This window comes from Talaromyces proteolyticus (genome assembly GCF_021365285.1).
Source record: "Talaromyces proteolyticus strain PMI_201 chromosome Unknown BGW36scaffold_18, whole genome shotgun sequence".
NCBI classification, from domain to species: Eukaryota; Fungi; Ascomycota; class Eurotiomycetes; order Eurotiales; family Trichocomaceae; genus Talaromyces; species Talaromyces proteolyticus.
In genome coordinates, this window is record NW_025764294.1 from 33,385 (window position 1) to 50,293 (window position 16,909).

Consider the following 16,909-nt stretch of genomic DNA (forward strand, 5'->3'; position numbering starts at 1 on the left):
TTCTTCTTTTCAAGCTCTAATTCCTCCGCCAAAGCTGCTCCCCCTATTATGATTTCCTGGCAGTCCTGCAAAAAGTATATCATCCTGACCCACTCTTTTTTGCTCAGATTTCTCCACGCATGGTTCTTGCCCCTCTAGATCACTACATCGCCCCTATTCAGGCTCTGGGTCTTGCCGTAATCCAAGACCCGTTCCACCATCCCATCAAGCACGATGCCGTAGTCCGGACTCCGCGTCCGGTGCATCATAGACTCATAGCCAGGTGCAAAGTCAACAATGCGCAGCACCGTACCATTGGGATTCACGATTCCTAGTTTGCCCGAGGCAACTACAGCATCATGGGCTTTAAATGTCGGCGCGAGGCGGGAAACGTGGATGTTGTGTACACGGCATTGAAAGCCATGGATGCCCTATCGACGGAATTCCATAGTCCAGGTCTCCATTCTTGGATTATTGCCTTTCTTGTGGATTCATCGTGTCCGGTGAGGTAGGCTGTGACTTCTGGGAGGCCGCGGCTAGCTGCTGATATTTGGGAGGTTGACATGTTTCGATGTGATTGAGTTGGTTTAAACAGCAGATTCCTTGGTGGTAAATTACTTATATTCTGACAGCGTGATGGAACTGCGTCAATCAGATATTTTGTTTCACAAGGCTCTTGGGCTTTGATATATGTACAGGCTCGTGGCTGCCAACAACTTCATCTGGACGGAATCTCCATTCGCCGAATACCCCACAACCAAGGCTCTCTCCGGCTCCATAGGCAAAGGGCTTTACCATGCCCCACACAAAACCGGTGTGAACCCCAGATCCTCCAAACCACCAAAAGTCTAAGTTCACCTGTACCCTATCGTCAATGGCTGTCAGGGCTGCCCGCCTTTCTTTGCTGTCCGATTGGCTCCTATAATTAATATCCCATCATTAGAATTAATAATAATAGTTTAATTCAATAAATTAAAAAGAAAAAGCAAAAATAGAAAAAAATCTTTAAAAATATATTACATTAACCGTGCCATCCTGCGCACCAACGCTCCCACTTTTGGTGCGCACCGGACCAATCCAAATTTCAGTCCAACCCAAATTTTTCATGTTTTTCAATAATTCACCTTATTACTCAATACCATGAAGTCGGACATATATAAAAAAAAAAGAAGAGACTATTCTAAAGGCTGTAGAAGCCTATAAGCTTAAAAAAACTAAAAAAATCGCTGAGTTGATGTATTAATATAGTGTTTCTTATTAGCGACTTTGGGATCGCATTATAGATAAGAATTCGCGCTTAATATACGTATCTTTCAATAAATTATTTATTGAGGACCAGAAGAATGTAATAATAAGTTAGATTTAATATCTAAATAATATTAGAGTGCCTCTTATAGTAAATATAGTAAGAAATTACGCAAATTCGATCTTGTAATGAATAAATTATAATAAAAAACCTCTTTCTATTATTAAATCAAATTAATTATATTGATTTATTAAATGACTACTAAATCAATATAAGCGAATTAAATAAAAGTTAATTAATCTAAAATGTTTTTATTCTAAAGATTTAGGCGTTATTTAGATATGATATGATTATTTAGAAATTCTCTATTAAATATATAAATTTACTCCATTAAATATCTATAATTTTGATGAGATAGGCTTCCAAATTGGTTAAAAAAAAAATGAGATTATTATTATGATTTATTCTGAATCTAATACTTGATTTAGAAGCATTTTTAATTATAAATTTATTATATTTGTTAAATATATATCTATGAATAACATAATTATTTCTATACTAATTATTATTTTTGGCAAAAATTATATAAAGTATTGATTTTAAATTAAGAGTATTAATAGTGATTATTTAATTGCTATATCAAAAAAAGGCTTTATTGATGATAAGATTGTATTGGAATAGTTTTATTATTTTAATATTATAATTTATAAAATAGCAAAAAATGATTATTAATTGATTATTATGAATAACTATAATAGTTATTTAATATGGGGTTTTATTATTTATTATAATAAATAAAAAATCATATTATATTATTTTCTAGTTTATATAATGTATCTTCTTTAATCATTCAATTCTATGCCTTTTCAATAATATAAGTATTTTTATGGTAAAGTAATTAATCAATAGATTCAACTAAATAGTATGATATTTAACTTTTTATATATATTTTATAATATTTAATAATAAACTTTCATTCTATATATAATTCGTTTAGAATTTATATAGTATAGTATTTGGTTATTGAATTCTAAGATTATATTAATATTATTAAAAAATGTAATTAATTCTGATTCTAAATCTTCTATTATTAGTATATTAAGTAAAGATATTCGAAGCTTTTTTATAATATTATCTATTTTATCTCTAAGAATTACTTTAAAGCTTTATAAATGTATTAAAAAATTTTAAAAAGTTTATATAAGATTAATCTCTTTTCTATTAAAATATAATAGCTTAATAAGATCTTTTTAACAATTTTATATAAACTGAATTAGATGCTTAATCTGCTAATAATATTAAGCATTTTATAATACTTAATTAATATAAATCTTAAAAAGAACTCATTATTAAATTAAAGTAGGATATATACTAGGCTGTCATTTGGTTCGGTTCGGACCGAACCAAAACCGATCTGAAATCCGAATGGTCTGGTTCTGGTCCTATATACAGTGAACTGAAATGATTCAATTCACCAAGTCTAGAACTATATGGTTTTTTAGAATCTATTTAGATCTGATTCAGTTTAGATTTTTAATTTAGTTTTATCTGAATATCTAAATACTAGTAGATTTCCATTAATAATACTAATATATTTAGAATTAATTCTAATTCTTTATAATTATTATTGATTATATAATTATTTTAAAGCAGCTTTTTATAAATTAAATTCTTATTTTTTGAATTAGGACTTTATTTTAGATATTTTTATAAATATTATAATAAATTCTTAATATTTAAATTATAATCTAAGAATTATTTAGATAATGATAATACTTTTTCTATTTTTAATATATATTTTTTTAAATTATATTATATAGTATATTTAATAGAGTAAATATATATAAATTTCTATATTTATTCTATAATATTTATCATTATCTATCTATTTTTTAGTATATCTCAATAATCAGATAAAAAATTATAATTTAAATAATTAATTATAATTTTTATATTATTTATTTATCTAATTCACTAAAATTTAGAGAGATTTTAATATATTTTAAAAATAAAATCTAACTATAGTTAAAAATTCTTTTATATAGTTCAGTTATTTGAATGAAAATTAAATTAGATTTAGACCAATCTAATTATAATTAGTATAATGATAATACCTTTTCTATTTTTTATTTATATTTTTTAGATTATATTATATAGTTAATTTATTTATTGAAAAATAATATATATATATTTCTATATTTATTCTATAATATTTATTATTATTTATTTATTTTTCAATATATCTTAATAATTAGATAGAAAATTATAATTTAAATAATTAATTCTAATTTTTATATTATTTATCTATCTAATTCACTAAAATTTAGAGAGATTTTAATATATTTTTAAAAATAAAATCTAACTATAATTAAAAATTCTTTAATATAGTTTGATTATCTGAATAAAAATCAGACTAGACTTGAATCAATCTAATTATAATTAATAATTCTTCTTTAGCATAATTTAATTTCAGTTTAGAAAGCTAGAACCGTTCAATTTTCAGTTCTGGTTTCAATATTAGGGACCAAATCGAACCGACCCACTTTTGGGTTTGGTTCAGAAACTCAGGACCAGAACCGAACCAAATGACAGCCTATACTCTCCACAGAAAGTTTCAGCCTAATCAGCCCGAAATCCCACACACATAAATTTCTATAGAAGTAAATTAATAAATATTATTAAAAGATAAATTTTAATATAAAAGATAAGATATTAATTATTATAAAAAATTAGAATATAAATTATTTAAATAAGAAATTAGAATATTAAATAATAGATTTTTATTTAATTATTATTCAATATAATAATATCTATAAAATAAATCTTCTTCTAAATATCAAAGTATATTCAATTTTTTTATTAAATAAGTTATATATTGAATTATTAATAAATTCTTTATTAGAATAGTATTTAGATCTATTTTTAGTAATTAAAATAAATAATAAAACTAAATATAAAATAGAAATAGTTATTAATTTATAATTAATTTATTAATATTTATAGTATTATATTTGATGGTAAAGTTATAAGGATAAAGATTCTATATAATATTTCATATTAAATTTTAAGAATATATTAGATTTAATATAATAATTTTATAATATATATTTAGATAAATTAAAATCTTTAAAATATTTATAAATATAATTGATGATAGTTATAAATAATAAATATCTAAAGAATTATTTAGATAATGATTTAGTATATATAAAATATTAAGATTATATAATTAAGAATAGTTATTTTTTTTTAAAAAAGGATAGTATAATAACTAGATTAATATCTTAATTATTTTAGATGATTAAGATGATTAGAGTTAAGATTAGTAAGATATATGTTATATGGTATATGTCTTATATTAATCATCTATTTATAACACGCACAGCTATATATAATTCTTTCTTCACACTTAGAATTCTCGTTCAATGATACCATAAATTCCTGTTTATGCCGACCGTAACAATAAGCAAATTAATAGAAATCGTTATAATCTAAGGCATGTATGCATTCTGGTTATGTGTGGAAGATTGTTCTACGGTATATGAGAGGGATCTAGGGCTCTAATATATAGCCAAAGGTATACAAATAATATCTATCTATAGCCTGAATGGTTTCACTATGGCGAAAGCCCTTTGATCTTGACAGAAATACTGAGAGATTAATTATGACTTAAAATTAATAAAAATTATTATTTATTTAAAAAAAATCACTTTATGTATAAATTCTATCTAATTTTAAATACTTTAGATTATAGTTAATATTCTACTTTTAAAATAAAGAAATATTACTATATCAGTTACTATTAATATAAACTAAATTAATAGCTTTTTAAAATATTAAACTGATCTTGAAATGTAATTTACACATTAATCAACATATTTCTAAGCTAAATATAAAGATCTAAAACTTATAAATAAATATTTTAATAATCACTAATATATTCAAAGTATAACATTATATATAAAGATATTTATAACTTAGATAAGACTAGATTGACTTTAGAAATTACTACTATAACCAAGTAGCGACCGAACAAAATGGAAGAGGATACAGAGTACCTGAAACAGCTTCGTCAAGTCTATCGTTTAGTAATACATTCAGTTAGAACTATTTTCTGCGCCAGCCTGGCCGCCCTTCGCCTTATCTTGACATGAACTTCCTAATCTCGATCAATCTCTCCCCCTATGCATTGCATTTATATCACTCTGGTTTCACACTTTATCTGATTTCAGCATCTATATGCTCCCTTTTCTTTTTCAGCTCTAATCATGACGAAAACAGCAATGTCGCAGTTGCAGCAATAACCCTCCTTAGAGCCGAGACGCTCATGGTGGTAGCCATTGTGTACGAGCTATCAGACTTTCTCCCACAGCCTACCTTTGGTCAAGTACAGTCTGGCAGCGAGATAGAACGCAGTTCCAGCACCAAGCATGCAGCCAGTAAAAACTTGCAGCTTCCAATAGCTCCCGTCTGCTCCTGATATTAAGGCACCCCCAATTGGGCTGCCAGTGAGAGCAGCCACAGACATGAATGCGTACATTGTTCCGGAACGGGTGCCTATCTCCTTGAGGTCCGAAATATTCGCTACCAAGGCTGGGCTGATGGCAGTGTATGTGCCAGAACTGAATCCAAATAAGGCGGCAAAAGCAATGGCTGACCCATGACTATGCCATGGCAGCCACAATGCCAGCACAAAGATGGTCGAAAGGGCTGCGGCTACCATTGACACGTTGAAGCTGCCAACTTTGTCTGCAATGTATCCCGGTAGAATACGCCCAATCCCACTGTTGCAGTCAATATCATGCCGCTAGACATGGGAAAGAGTAAATCGACGCCTTCTGCGTCGGTAAAGATGGGGTGCCCAGATCTTACTTACCTCGCCGCATTGAAGATTGAAACCAGGTACTCAGCCATATCATCTGACAGGCCGACATATTCACCGTAAGTTACCATGAATGTAATGGGGATGAACATTCCCATGGAGTAGAAAAAGCCCGCCAAGGAGGTTAGCACAAAGGAGAACGACGTAAAGGGGCGAAGATAGGCCATGATGCCGGTCTCCTTTGGTTGAGGTGGGACTCGTGATCGAACGGTTAGATTTGTCAAGAGAAGCAGGCCGCATAAGAGGAAAGCGCAGACACGCATCGTCCACCCAAACCCAATACGTGGTATTAAGTGATTGACCAAAATAGGCAAGACAGTGCCACCGAGACTCGAGCCGCTAGCTGTGATTCCTAGGGCCAGGGCCCGCTTTTGTCGGAACCAGGTGGTGACGCAGCTGAAGGACGGATACAGAACCATGCTCGCACCCAGGGGGCTGCAAATCGCCTGGGACAAGATGAACTGGTAGTACTGAGACGATATCGAGGCCATCATCAAGCCAAAAACGTGTAGCAGTGTCCCCACAAGCAGAAGGTAGCGCGGGCCAAAATTGTCAAATGCTCGCCCCACGAACGGTGCCTGAGTCATAGCTTGAGCACGCGTAACACAAAAGGCTTAAAACCAGGACCTACAGAGATAAACATTATAAACATTGACAATGCCGGAATCCATGAAACAGTACTAGGTGACAAGTTCTGCAACTGGTTTGCCACGTAGTATGCCTGAAAAACGCCGACGCCTACCTTACATGTTAGCGATCGGAGTCTTGTTTCTAAACAGCAACATGGGAGAAATCTTCGCACAGTTAGTCCAGCCAAAGCTGACAAAAAGTCCAAAAAAGGCCCCCGAGACAACCAACCAAGCCTTCAATCCCCCATCTGGGAATTTGGCATCAGGCTTGGGTGACTCTTGTTTGGGTTCCTCAACCCTTGGCTCTGCAGGGTTAGGGTCCATGGCAGTTCTATCAAGCGTGTGTGGAAATTACTTTGATCGAAGAAAAATATGACAAAGTAATGGACGCAAATTATACCAGCCAGGAGAGTCCAAAGGGAGATTGTGAACGTATTTGGTGCAATGTGTGTACTGTATCCCATGTTACATACACAGCTCTTACGACCGCGTGCAGTTGGGGCCCATAGGGCTACTTATGCTAACCACACAACCGGACCCCTGAGATCCAAGGCATCGATACAGATCACATCCTTGCTTCAGCAGTTTTGCATGAGTCAAGTCACTGCAAAATTTCGAGGTACTGTATGCCAATATAAGGGCCGATACAAGATATTTTCACGATGGTAGACCAGTCTTTCTATGACCCTGGTAAAATTGCTCGCCAGTGATCCACCTAGCTCGTCGGCTGGGGGGCGCGGGGTGGGGGCTCCGCGGAGGTCCGACTTGGCCAATGGCAGTGGATCTCCGACAACTAACTCAGGCCCCTTTTAGCGGGCTGCTCGGGGGTCCGAATGAGATTAACATTCTCCCGAATGTTAATCTCTCTTTCCTCATGCACTTCGGCTAGTCGACGCAGCACCTTGCCTCGCTGTCCAAGTTTCGGCCAACTCAAAGACGAGATGAAGCGTTCGCTATCAGAAAGCAGACGGAGCGCCTGGCAACAGCCGGCTTCTTGCGAATTCTGCCGCTCCAAAAAGATTCGTTGTGACAAGAAACGGCCCTGTTCGAACTGTACGACTAGACAGCTAGCATGCCGATATGTTTCTGGTACGTCCAGTGCGAAGAAAGTTCGTTAATGCGACAGGGTGTGAATTCTGGTCGATGCTAAAAGCCACACAGAAGATGCAAACCGGATCACTGAACCGGAGAGGGAGGATTATGGCGACAGGTTCTTATCGTTAAGGCGGTAGGCTTACGGAGAAGATAATATCACAGGCATGACATATTTCGCTAATGTTCAAAAGGCATGTCCAGGAATTACAAAGTCGAGTCCACAAACTGGAGAGCTTGGGTTCTTGCCAGCCCGGATCCGCCCTGGACATAGCGCAACATCGCCCTGCAAAACGAGCTCCCATGGTCGGCCGGCAAGAAGAAATATCACATACTTGGAGAAATTTGGAAGAATTCGCAGCAACCCCGCAAGCTGAACCCGCAGCGAAGCCATTGATCTCGCTCGCGCCAAATTGCGCTATGCCAACGTTCGCGAATCATACGGGACCCAGCAGCTTGATCACTCATCTCCCCCATGTACAGCTTGCTCAACTATTGTTCAAACATTATGTGCAGACAGCCGACAGCTTGCATAGGGAGATACACATTCCTTCCACGCAAGCACTCATGGAAACTACGTATGCCCAACTGTCAGCATCATTACCTGTATCCACTGAGACCTTGGTCTTATTCTACAGCATCTTCGCCTCCAGCTCTTTCTATGTGTGCCACGAACACTCACATCAAGTGCATCGCGAGCTCAAGGATGCTCATGAGTTGCAGCCTGTATGGAAGAGGATAGCACTGGAGTCGATCATGAGCCACGACGCGGTTGCCTCCTTAACTCTGACATCATTGCAGTCTATATCCATCATGATGTATTTGACGTGGGATTCCGAAGGCCAGTCAACGACATTCCATACTCTACGGAGCCTGGCACATACGAAAGCTATACGGATGAAGCTTCACCGATTGGATGCAGATACGGCAACTGACTTTATCCAAGCTGAGTTGAAGCGACGACTCTGGTGGCATCTTGCAGCAACAGATTGGTTTGTAAACTCGGTTTCGTCTGCACTTGTCAGCCAATGCTAACTCTTAAATAGGTTAATTGCCAGCGTGCCCGGTCCGCAGGAAGGCATTTATAGCTTCCATACTAAACACATGTGTGTTCGGTATCCTGCCAACCTTGACGACGAAGACATCCGGCCGGACGGGCTTTATACAGAAGGCCTCCCAGCTGATCAGCTGACGCAAATGTCATATTTTCTTCAGCGGTTGAAGTTTGCAGAGCTCTGTCGCGACGTTATGGACAGCCTCCCAAGCGACGAGGCGAGCCTTCCCTACGATCAGGTCTTGAGGATGAGCAGCTGCTACACTAACTTTCTGGACCGCCTTCCCTGGTTCTTTTGCCCCGATGAGAAAAGGACAACCCAGGCGGCAGTTCTGGCAAGCCGACGCCCTTATCTTCTCCGCCAGAAACCCGTGTTGCTGTACGGCATATACTCACGTATCGGTCGTTTACACCGACTGTTTCTGCTACGAGGCTTCGACGAGAAAGGATTCTTTTCTGTTTCTCATTCCTTGGCAATCCAGTGCGCTGAGAGAATGATAGAGATCCGACGCATGGTCGAGCCTGGTGATCTCTGCCTGCACGTCCATTCTCACAGCATGGACCAGCACTCATTCAGTGCGCTGCTGCTGTTGTCGATAGCCGTCTTGGGGGAAAAGGACACAGAACTCGCGCAGAAGCGCAAGGCGACCCTGCTCCCCATCTGCAGCATGCTAAAGGAGAAACAAGGATCGCTAAGTCGAGCTGGCCATGGCATTTCTGCTGCTATCGACCGCTTGGTGGAGATCTTGGAGAGGCCGAATCAAGCGCATGATTGGCCGGTGGCTCACCCAGACAGAACACCAATCCAAGATGTAGCAACACTCTGGGAGGAATTAATCAGAGAACTGCCCAGTCCGTCAGACATTCCATGGGACGACTTTCTCGACTGGTAGGGTCCTGAGGCTCACACCCCCCTATAAAATGGCTGTATTACGCCTGTTAGGTCATGGGCAACTACCGCTTAACTGCATGCTCCCTTCTGCCGCGCATCTTTCGCTATTCGTCCAGCCCTTACATAATTTTCTATTTCACTTTCTCCTTGTACATGACTTCTTGTTGCCGTGTTCTCGTGGGGTAAGCGGTTGCAAGTTGCCCGTGAAGGCGCCTTCTCCTGGTGTCCGCCTTCCTATCATCAGCTGCTGGCGCGAATCTGCTATCATGGCACGAGGTGGATGGGTTAGTAGGAGAGGGGGTTGTGTGTGTGATTGTGGGTGGGTCAGGTCGTTTGGTGTCCTTCGTCAGGTCGTCCTGTCACTATGGCGTATTTGATGGTGCCATGTCGGGTGTCCAATCGTCCACAGTCATACGTGCCGTCCGTCCCAGGTGGAAGGGCGGACTGCCTGTTCTCGCGCCAGTCTCTTGCTGCATCTCTACACGTTGCGAGATACATCTTGGGTATTGGAAGAGAGAATGGTTTACTGTTATACGGCCTCTCCGCAAGGGAATTCGTCAGAGGGCGCTCTTGAACAGGTAACCGTGCAGTCGTATCGTTCCCGTTCGTGGTTGAACTAGCACTCTCGCTTGCGCCGCCGTCAGCGCGCCGTAAATACTACGCGTGTGCTTTCCCGGTAGTGCCGTGTTGATTCTTTTGGACAATTTCCGCACATCATTTGGCATGGTCTGGCAGTCCGCTTGGTCTTTCTAGCTGCCGACTCAATCTCCGTTGTACGGCCCAAGTCCTGTGCTTGCTGGTAGAGTTGCTCAAACCCCTCAAAGATGGACGATTGAAGCGGAGTCAAATCTTCCACTACCTGAATGTCGTTCTTACGCTCAAGATCTTTGCGAAAGTTGGTGGTAACTGAAGTGCTATACGGGTTCTTCTGGGGACAATGACGGCAATAGAGAAGGCGATTCCGTCCCTTAAACTCTTTCTCCCCTTCTCTGCCATACGAGCATGCTTCTAGGTTGCAATGGCGGCTTTGCCTCGTGTATTGCGAGACCTAGACGTCGAAGCGTCCGACAAAATGGATTCAGGATCGAAGAAGGATAACACACTTTCAGAATCCATAACTAACTAGCTCGTTGTGGATTCGTCTCGTGTGTGAAGGTGTGTTGGTGGGGAAAGTGAATTTACGGTCGTATGGGTTTTAGTGAGGTTCAAGGCCCCGGGTCCCTGGACAATGGCGCCATTTGGCCAATCATTGAATGAGTATTGAAATACGGGGTTGCACTTGCTCGGTACTTGCTGTGGATATTCGCAAATATCGTCACTAGTCGCTGATTGTGTCGCTGATTTCATGCGGACGCCCCTATTCACGTTCGCTACATCGCCCTGCCCTGACCATTTTAGCGACTGGCCAGCTCGGCGGCGCGGGTTTCGCTGTCACCGGGACAGAGTCCCTGGCCCTCCGCCGCCCACCATCCCGTCTCTGACCTGGAACGTGTCGTAGGATCTGGAAAGACAATGTCTCGGTACGCAAACATGTCTCTAATTTTGTGAGCGGTCTTGAGACTTCTTGCGCATGCCTGGTTCAAGCTACTTTTGCGACAGGATTACAATATCTCGCACTGAATCCCTCCCGATTGCATTCTAGCTAGGTTTAAAAATAATTAAATTATATAAACCATTTTATTAATATAAATAGTATAGCCTCTTGCGAAATTTATTAATAAAAGTACATTTGACCTCAGGGCTTGAAAATTTTGTCAAATCTGACAAAAATTTGTGTTTCGTAACAGTATTGTGATGTTGAGCAGTGATTGCCTCATTCGGTTACTGCATTATTTTAAATCATTGTGGGTCTGTTGTCCAAAAAAAACGGTCAGACAGGGCGCATGAGCCAAGAAAAAGGCTCATGCGACCTAAACCCCCCAAAAATCACCGTCAATTTGAATTATAGCCGAAGTGGTGGCTTAGTCCACCACAACACTATTGATACCATACACAGTAATAACCCAGTATCAGCGGGGCGCGATTTCCAGGTCAGCACATCCCTCTCTGTTGGCTGCCTGAGACACTGTTTAACCGGTTTGGTACCCTGCGGTTATGTATTTCTTTTTTCTTTTAGCCACGACGAGAAGTGATCAATCCTTTCTTCCATCTTGCACAAACCATACAAATCCGCCTGCTCGCCATGAGAGATGTACGTAACGCTCTCAATTTGGGGCACCAACTCCCTCGTTTTATTCCTAACTAACCCCTCTAGGTTCATCAAATGTCGCCGTTCTTCCGCTGTCCTGTAGAAGTGTGCGACTCCATCCTAGCATATCTACCTCGAACTGATCTTCGCAATATCTGCCTTGTCCGTAAGGATCTACGCAAAACTCGCTGAAGCATATCTGTATTCAGAAATCCACTTCACATTGCAGAAATCTAAGCCTCACCCCATCACTTCACTGCTTCCTAGCCTCTTACGTCAGCCACAACTAGCCACTTATATTCGCAGAATCTCGCTCGTCGGAGCTAACTTTTCTATGCACGCCGGTGCTCAGAGCATAAAATTTCCCCACTACCACCATCTGAGTGAGAAGTCATACAATAGTGTATAATTATTAAGGTTATTAAATAGTAGTATGCCTAGACGTCTACTAATAATAGTTACAAGAATCTTAATATAGCTAGTACTGGTGTTGCTTAAGATATAAAGTTTGCTCGCTACCACCACGCGAATTTCAGAATGCCGAGACTTGCCCGATACGGGAGCCATCCGGGAAGGTCAGGAGCAATGGTACCTTATGTCTAAACTCCTGCTGATGACTACGTATCTACTCCGCTGACAAGTCGTGTTTCTTTCCTCTCCTGCAGCGACGGCCATAATAACCAAAGTGTCCATACGCACCAACGGCCTGCTACTAGCAGCTGTTACTGCTTCATTTTCCTTCTCTCCCCGACACAGCGGCGGCTCATCAGTAGGTAACCTCAGCAAAGATGTCCCCGTCAGAGCTTCCAGTAGCCGACCCAGTCGAATCGTTCTGGACGGCACTTCCAAACCGACTGGATGACTTTCGAAGCTCAGAATTATTGCCTGCTGAGTGCGATGTCCTGATTATCGGTTCCGGCTTTGCTGGAGTGGCCACGGCGTACCATATGTTCAACAGTACTGGCCCACAATCTAGCTTTAGGACCGTCATGCTCGAGGCTAGGAAGCTTACGAGCGGAGCGACCGCCCGGAATGGAGGACACATCAAGCCGGACACATACATGGGCGCGACCAAGATGGCCTCCGTGTACGGCATGAAGCAGGTAGCGGCCTTGCAGAAGTACGAAACAGAGCAGGTTTACCTAGTCAAACAGCTGGTCGAGAAGGAAGGTCTGGACTGCGATTTTCACCTCACTAGAGCATGCGACGTCATTATGGACCCAGTTGTTGCCGAACAGAAGGCGAGAGAATACCATCAACTGGTGAAGGAGGGACTGGTAGATACCAAGGACATCGCATACACACCTAAAAAGGATGCAGAGCGGATCTCGGGCGTCAAGGGTGCGCAGTGCTGCTTTACGTTCACGGCTGGCCACATGTGGCCGCGGAAAATGGTGCACCAGATGCTGGAGGGACTGATACAGCAGGGTCTGCAGGTCCACGCACATACGCCCGTGCTTGAAATATCCAAGAGCAGAGACGAGCTGGGCAACTGGACGGTGAGCACGCCTCGCGGCGCGATTAAGGCAAAAAAATTGGTGGTGTGTACGAATGCGTACACTTCGTCTGTCCTTCCCCAGTACAAGAACAAGATCATTCCCGTGCGCGGTGTGTGCAGCCGCATCAGCTCGCCCAAGGGCAGCAAGATGCCCCACCTCCCCTCCACGTATTCACTCCACTTCGACGCACTGCAGTTCGATTATTTGGTCCCGCGGACCGATGGCAGCATCATTGTGGGAGGCGCGAGAGCGGCCTTTTGGCATGATCGCGATTCTTGGTGGCATAACAAGAACGACAACGAACAGGTTAAGGACAGTGCCAAGTATTTTGACAGCTACATGCAGAGATACTTCCACGGCTGGGAGGATTCGGGCGCAAAACTGGAGCGAATCTGGACTGGCAGTATGTTTCTTGAATGAAGCCATGCTGGGCGACTACTAACGGCGTGCAGTCATGGGCTACAGTTCGGATCTTGTGCCACACATCGGCGAAGTGTCAGGCGCCCCTGGTCAGTATATCTGCGCCGGGTTTTCTGGACATGGGATGCCCCATATATTCAGTGCTAGCAAAGGTGTGGCCAGAATGGTGGTTGAGGGTGTCTCGTTCGAGCAGACTGGCTTGCCTGCGGTGTGCAAGGAAACGCAGGCCAGACTAGACTCGACCGTCAACCATATGGAAGACACCTTAAAAGTTGTTTGGGAGAGACCTAGGGAAAAGCTGTAGTAGCTGATGGCTCAGCGGGGGAGGGGTTCCATTTCAAAATCTGTCACTGTGAGAACCGGTAGTACCTACAAAAATTATTTTTGGACTGGGCCCTCTGTCCATTGGCAGGCTGTTCACTGGTGCTGCTGGCCACGATCAAGCAGTAAGTATGTCAACGCTGGATCTCACGTATAATCAGAGCTGTCAAGAAATGTGACGATCCTAACCACCAAGTATGCTAGTTGTTTTGGTTCCTAATTGCTTTGTATTTAAATTGCCTGTCATTCTATTATTCCTAGAATCAGAGATCTTTAATGCTGCAATTCGATGTGTCGCAGAGCTAGAATTTCGACAACAGCAATTATGAGTAGTCCGAATAACCAAGACTCGTGCACTTAAGCATCTCAGATGAAGTTGAAGGCCGATGGTTTGACACGACTGTTAAACAATAGATTCTGAGGGATTATCGAATTCAGTTCAAAGAATTAATTTGCTCATAGGTGCAAGCAGCCCCGATGCCATGCCGCGTCGGCACGTGATTCCCAAGTGTTTGACGGGAAACTCGAACGTCCAGCAACGAAGACCTGCCCAAGACGTGTCCAGCAGCGTCATCGATCCAGCAACGTCATCGATGACTTTTTCAGACTTAAACGGTCACGCCTCAGACAGCATTCTCGCATACAGTTGCCAGTATCCGCATCTTGATACTAGCACACGCACCTTTTCATCAGTATACGAGAGCACTGACAACTGTCGTGAAACAAGAAATTGGATTGATTGGGGACATCTACGAAACCAGCGAGGGGAAAAGTGCCACCACGAAGTGTCAGACAAAGCCACTGCAAACCAGTCTGCAAACTGTGAAACAAACGTTGGCTTTCTGCAATTCATCCATTCAGCCTCAATGCCTCGTCGCCCTCGACTTAGTCCCTTGCGTCGCTCTGGTTGTGCAACTTGTAAATATCGTCACAGGAAATGTGACGAGCAGAAGCCGCGGTAAGCTGACAGCTTGAAAGTGAAATTCAGAACAGCAATAAAGAACTTAAACTTGTAGATGCGGAAACGGTCATAGACTCGGATTAGAATGCAAGCAGTCTGAGTTGTTTAGAGTCTCAAAGCTCCCGCGCTATGACATTGACATATTTTCGTACTTTAACTGCTCCCTGGACGCGGCCTCTCCTGAAGTCCCTGCAGGTCGTGATACACATGAGGATCACGGCCTCTTGGATAACGAGGAGGAGGATAACAACATAGGTATTGTGGGCACGGCTCCGAAAAGTACGCCGTCGATGAGTTGCATTGGTTTCTCACCATCACAGGGCGTACCACTCACATGGGAGCAGCCGCAAGCATCTTCAATGGAACATTATCTGCTACATCATTACATTTTCAATATGTCCACAGTCCTCTTCAACGTCGACAGTCCTTCAAATCCTCTCAGAAGCGTTCTTTTACCTCGCGCAGTCACTTCGCAGACATTGATGAACGCACTCTATGCCGCTTCAGCATTGCATGTCTTTGTGGGAAAACGCGACTCCGAGTTCCAAACACAGTCTTTGACCTATTACAATAAAGCAGCTTCTGCCCTCCACCATCTGGTAGCAAACTTGGGACCCCAGAGTGAACGGGCAGATTTCGAGATCCTATTATTGACTGCAGTCTACCTTTGCAAATACTAGATCATCTCTGGTGGCTCAAATGGGCGATTCCACTTGCAAGGTATCCAGAAAATGTTTGATATTAGGTTTTTCCAAGACAATATAGCTAAATTGGCACCAGAGACCGTGGCATACGTACAAAGCTTGTGAGTGAGAAGTCATTAACTTCAAATCAGAAGGCCACTAACGTTTGCTTTCAAAGCATTGCATATCACACGCACATTGCAGGTCTCACGAGGTTGGAGAAGCTGTCTTCCCCTACGACAATTGACACTGAGCAAGAATTTGAACCTGATATGGAATCACTCAATATTAAGATCGACCCGTACATGGGTGTATCTGCCAGCTTCATTTCACTGCTACATGTGGCAGCTGCAACGATTACGGTAGATCCCACGAAGCCGACCAACCTAGACATCATGATGAAAAGTGTGATCAAATTGTACACGACGTTTCTGCATTACATGATGTCCTTAACACTGATTAATTTGCTACAGATACCACAGACTCCAGTCCGATCAGGTGAAAAAACCCGTATCTTTGAGTCCGTCTGAGGAGCTCGCTATGGAAAGGATCGATTGTCTCGATCACATTGCCAACGTGTACCGAAATGCTTTCGGATTATTTTTAATATTCTTGCATTTGGCTCGCTTATAGTTATATCTCTGTGAAAATCGTAATGTTACTTCTAGATGCTGGTTAATAAATCAATAAACCTATTTCTTACTAACGCGCTTATTTCTATGTTGAAAAGTAGAAGATCAGCTATATCTTGTACGAGAGATGGCTGGGGGGGAATATATGTTTATCAAGATTAAGAATTCATTTAAGAAGGGAATCCTTCTTATATTATGTTATTTTATGGCTATTAGTGTGTCTCTCAGCTTGATATTCGATGCCAGTAAGTTGATGGTGAAGAGTAGTATATAAAATATTATAGATTTGCACAGTTTTATGAATAGTTTTAATTCTTCTATTTTTTTAAATTGGCTATTGTAAGCAGTATCTTGCCCTATTGATTGGCCAATTTTTGGCGATTTTCTGTATGATTTGGTGGTATGGTGACACGTTGAAGATTTGTGTATAG

At 41.0% G+C, this 16,909-nt stretch overlaps 5 protein-coding genes across 5 annotated transcripts; 4 read left to right on the plus strand and 1 right to left on the minus strand.

The window, feature by feature from the left end:
* Positions 1-5,296: 5,296 nt before the first annotated feature.
* On the minus strand, positions 5,297-7,405 carry BGW36DRAFT_421247 (major facilitator superfamily domain-containing protein). The gene is made up of 4 exons (XM_046219544.1): positions 6,910-7,405; positions 6,739-6,845; positions 6,102-6,685; positions 5,297-6,009 (listed from the first exon to the last, which is right to left on the minus strand). The coding sequence occupies exons 1-4, from the start codon at positions 7,058-7,060 to the stop codon at positions 5,580-5,582; spliced, it is 1,272 nt and encodes a 423-aa protein (XP_046065139.1). The 5' UTR covers positions 7,061-7,405; the 3' UTR covers positions 5,297-5,579.
* Positions 7,406-7,615: 210 nt separating this feature from the next.
* Positions 7,616-8,044, plus strand: BGW36DRAFT_392431 (uncharacterized protein). Its single transcript, XM_046217694.1, has 3 exons — positions 7,616-7,845; positions 7,898-7,964; positions 8,023-8,044. Exons 1-2 carry the CDS (start codon positions 7,678-7,680, stop codon positions 7,958-7,960), a joined length of 231 nt encoding a protein of 76 aa, XP_046065140.1. The 5' UTR covers positions 7,616-7,677; the 3' UTR covers positions 7,961-7,964; positions 8,023-8,044.
* Positions 8,045-8,248: 204 nt separating this feature from the next.
* Positions 8,249-9,775, plus strand: BGW36DRAFT_309838 (uncharacterized protein; the record flags this gene model as incomplete). Its single annotated transcript, XM_046212442.1, has 2 exons — positions 8,249-8,820; positions 8,875-9,775. 2 exons carry the CDS (start codon positions 8,249-8,251, stop codon positions 9,773-9,775), a joined length of 1,473 nt encoding a protein of 490 aa, XP_046065141.1.
* Positions 9,776-12,750: 2,975 nt separating this feature from the next.
* On the plus strand, positions 12,751-14,185 carry BGW36DRAFT_309808 (FAD dependent oxidoreductase; the record flags this gene model as incomplete). The annotated part of the gene is made up of 2 exons (XM_046212439.1): positions 12,751-13,864; positions 13,914-14,185. 2 exons carry the CDS (start codon positions 12,751-12,753, stop codon positions 14,183-14,185), a joined length of 1,386 nt encoding a protein of 461 aa, XP_046065142.1.
* A 499-nt stretch (positions 14,186-14,684) lies between these two features.
* BGW36DRAFT_412845 (uncharacterized protein) lies at positions 14,685-16,531 on the plus strand (the record flags this gene model as incomplete). Its single annotated transcript, XM_046219224.1, has 5 exons — positions 14,685-15,160; positions 15,219-15,762; positions 15,844-15,968; positions 16,025-16,264; positions 16,320-16,531. 5 exons carry the CDS (start codon positions 14,685-14,687, stop codon positions 16,477-16,479), a joined length of 1,545 nt encoding a protein of 514 aa, XP_046065143.1. The 3' UTR covers positions 16,480-16,531.
* Positions 16,532-16,909: the final 378 nt, after the last annotated feature.

Excerpts from the sequence above, each read along its gene's own strand:
- BGW36DRAFT_392431 (XM_046217694.1), top strand. The coding sequence starts at position 7,678 with ATGAAGCGTTCGCTATCAGAAAGCAGACGGAGCGCCTGGCAACAGCCG. Across the intron at positions 7,846-7,897 it reads GTACGTCCAGTGCGAAGAAA|AAGATGCAAACCGGATCACT; the intron begins GTTCGTTAATGC and ends AAAGCCACACAG.
- BGW36DRAFT_421247 (XM_046219544.1), bottom strand. The coding sequence starts at position 7,060 with ATGGACCCTAACCCTGCAGAGCCAAGGGTTGAGGAACCCAAACAAGAG. Across the intron at positions 6,686-6,738 it reads TGTTTATAATGTTTATCTCT|GCACCGTTCGTGGGGCGAGC; the intron begins GTAGGTCCTGGT and ends GCTATGACTCAG. Across the intron at positions 6,010-6,101 it reads TCAATCTTCAATGCGGCGAG|TGGGATTGGGCGTATTCTAC; the intron begins GTAAGTAAGATC and ends TGACTGCAACAG.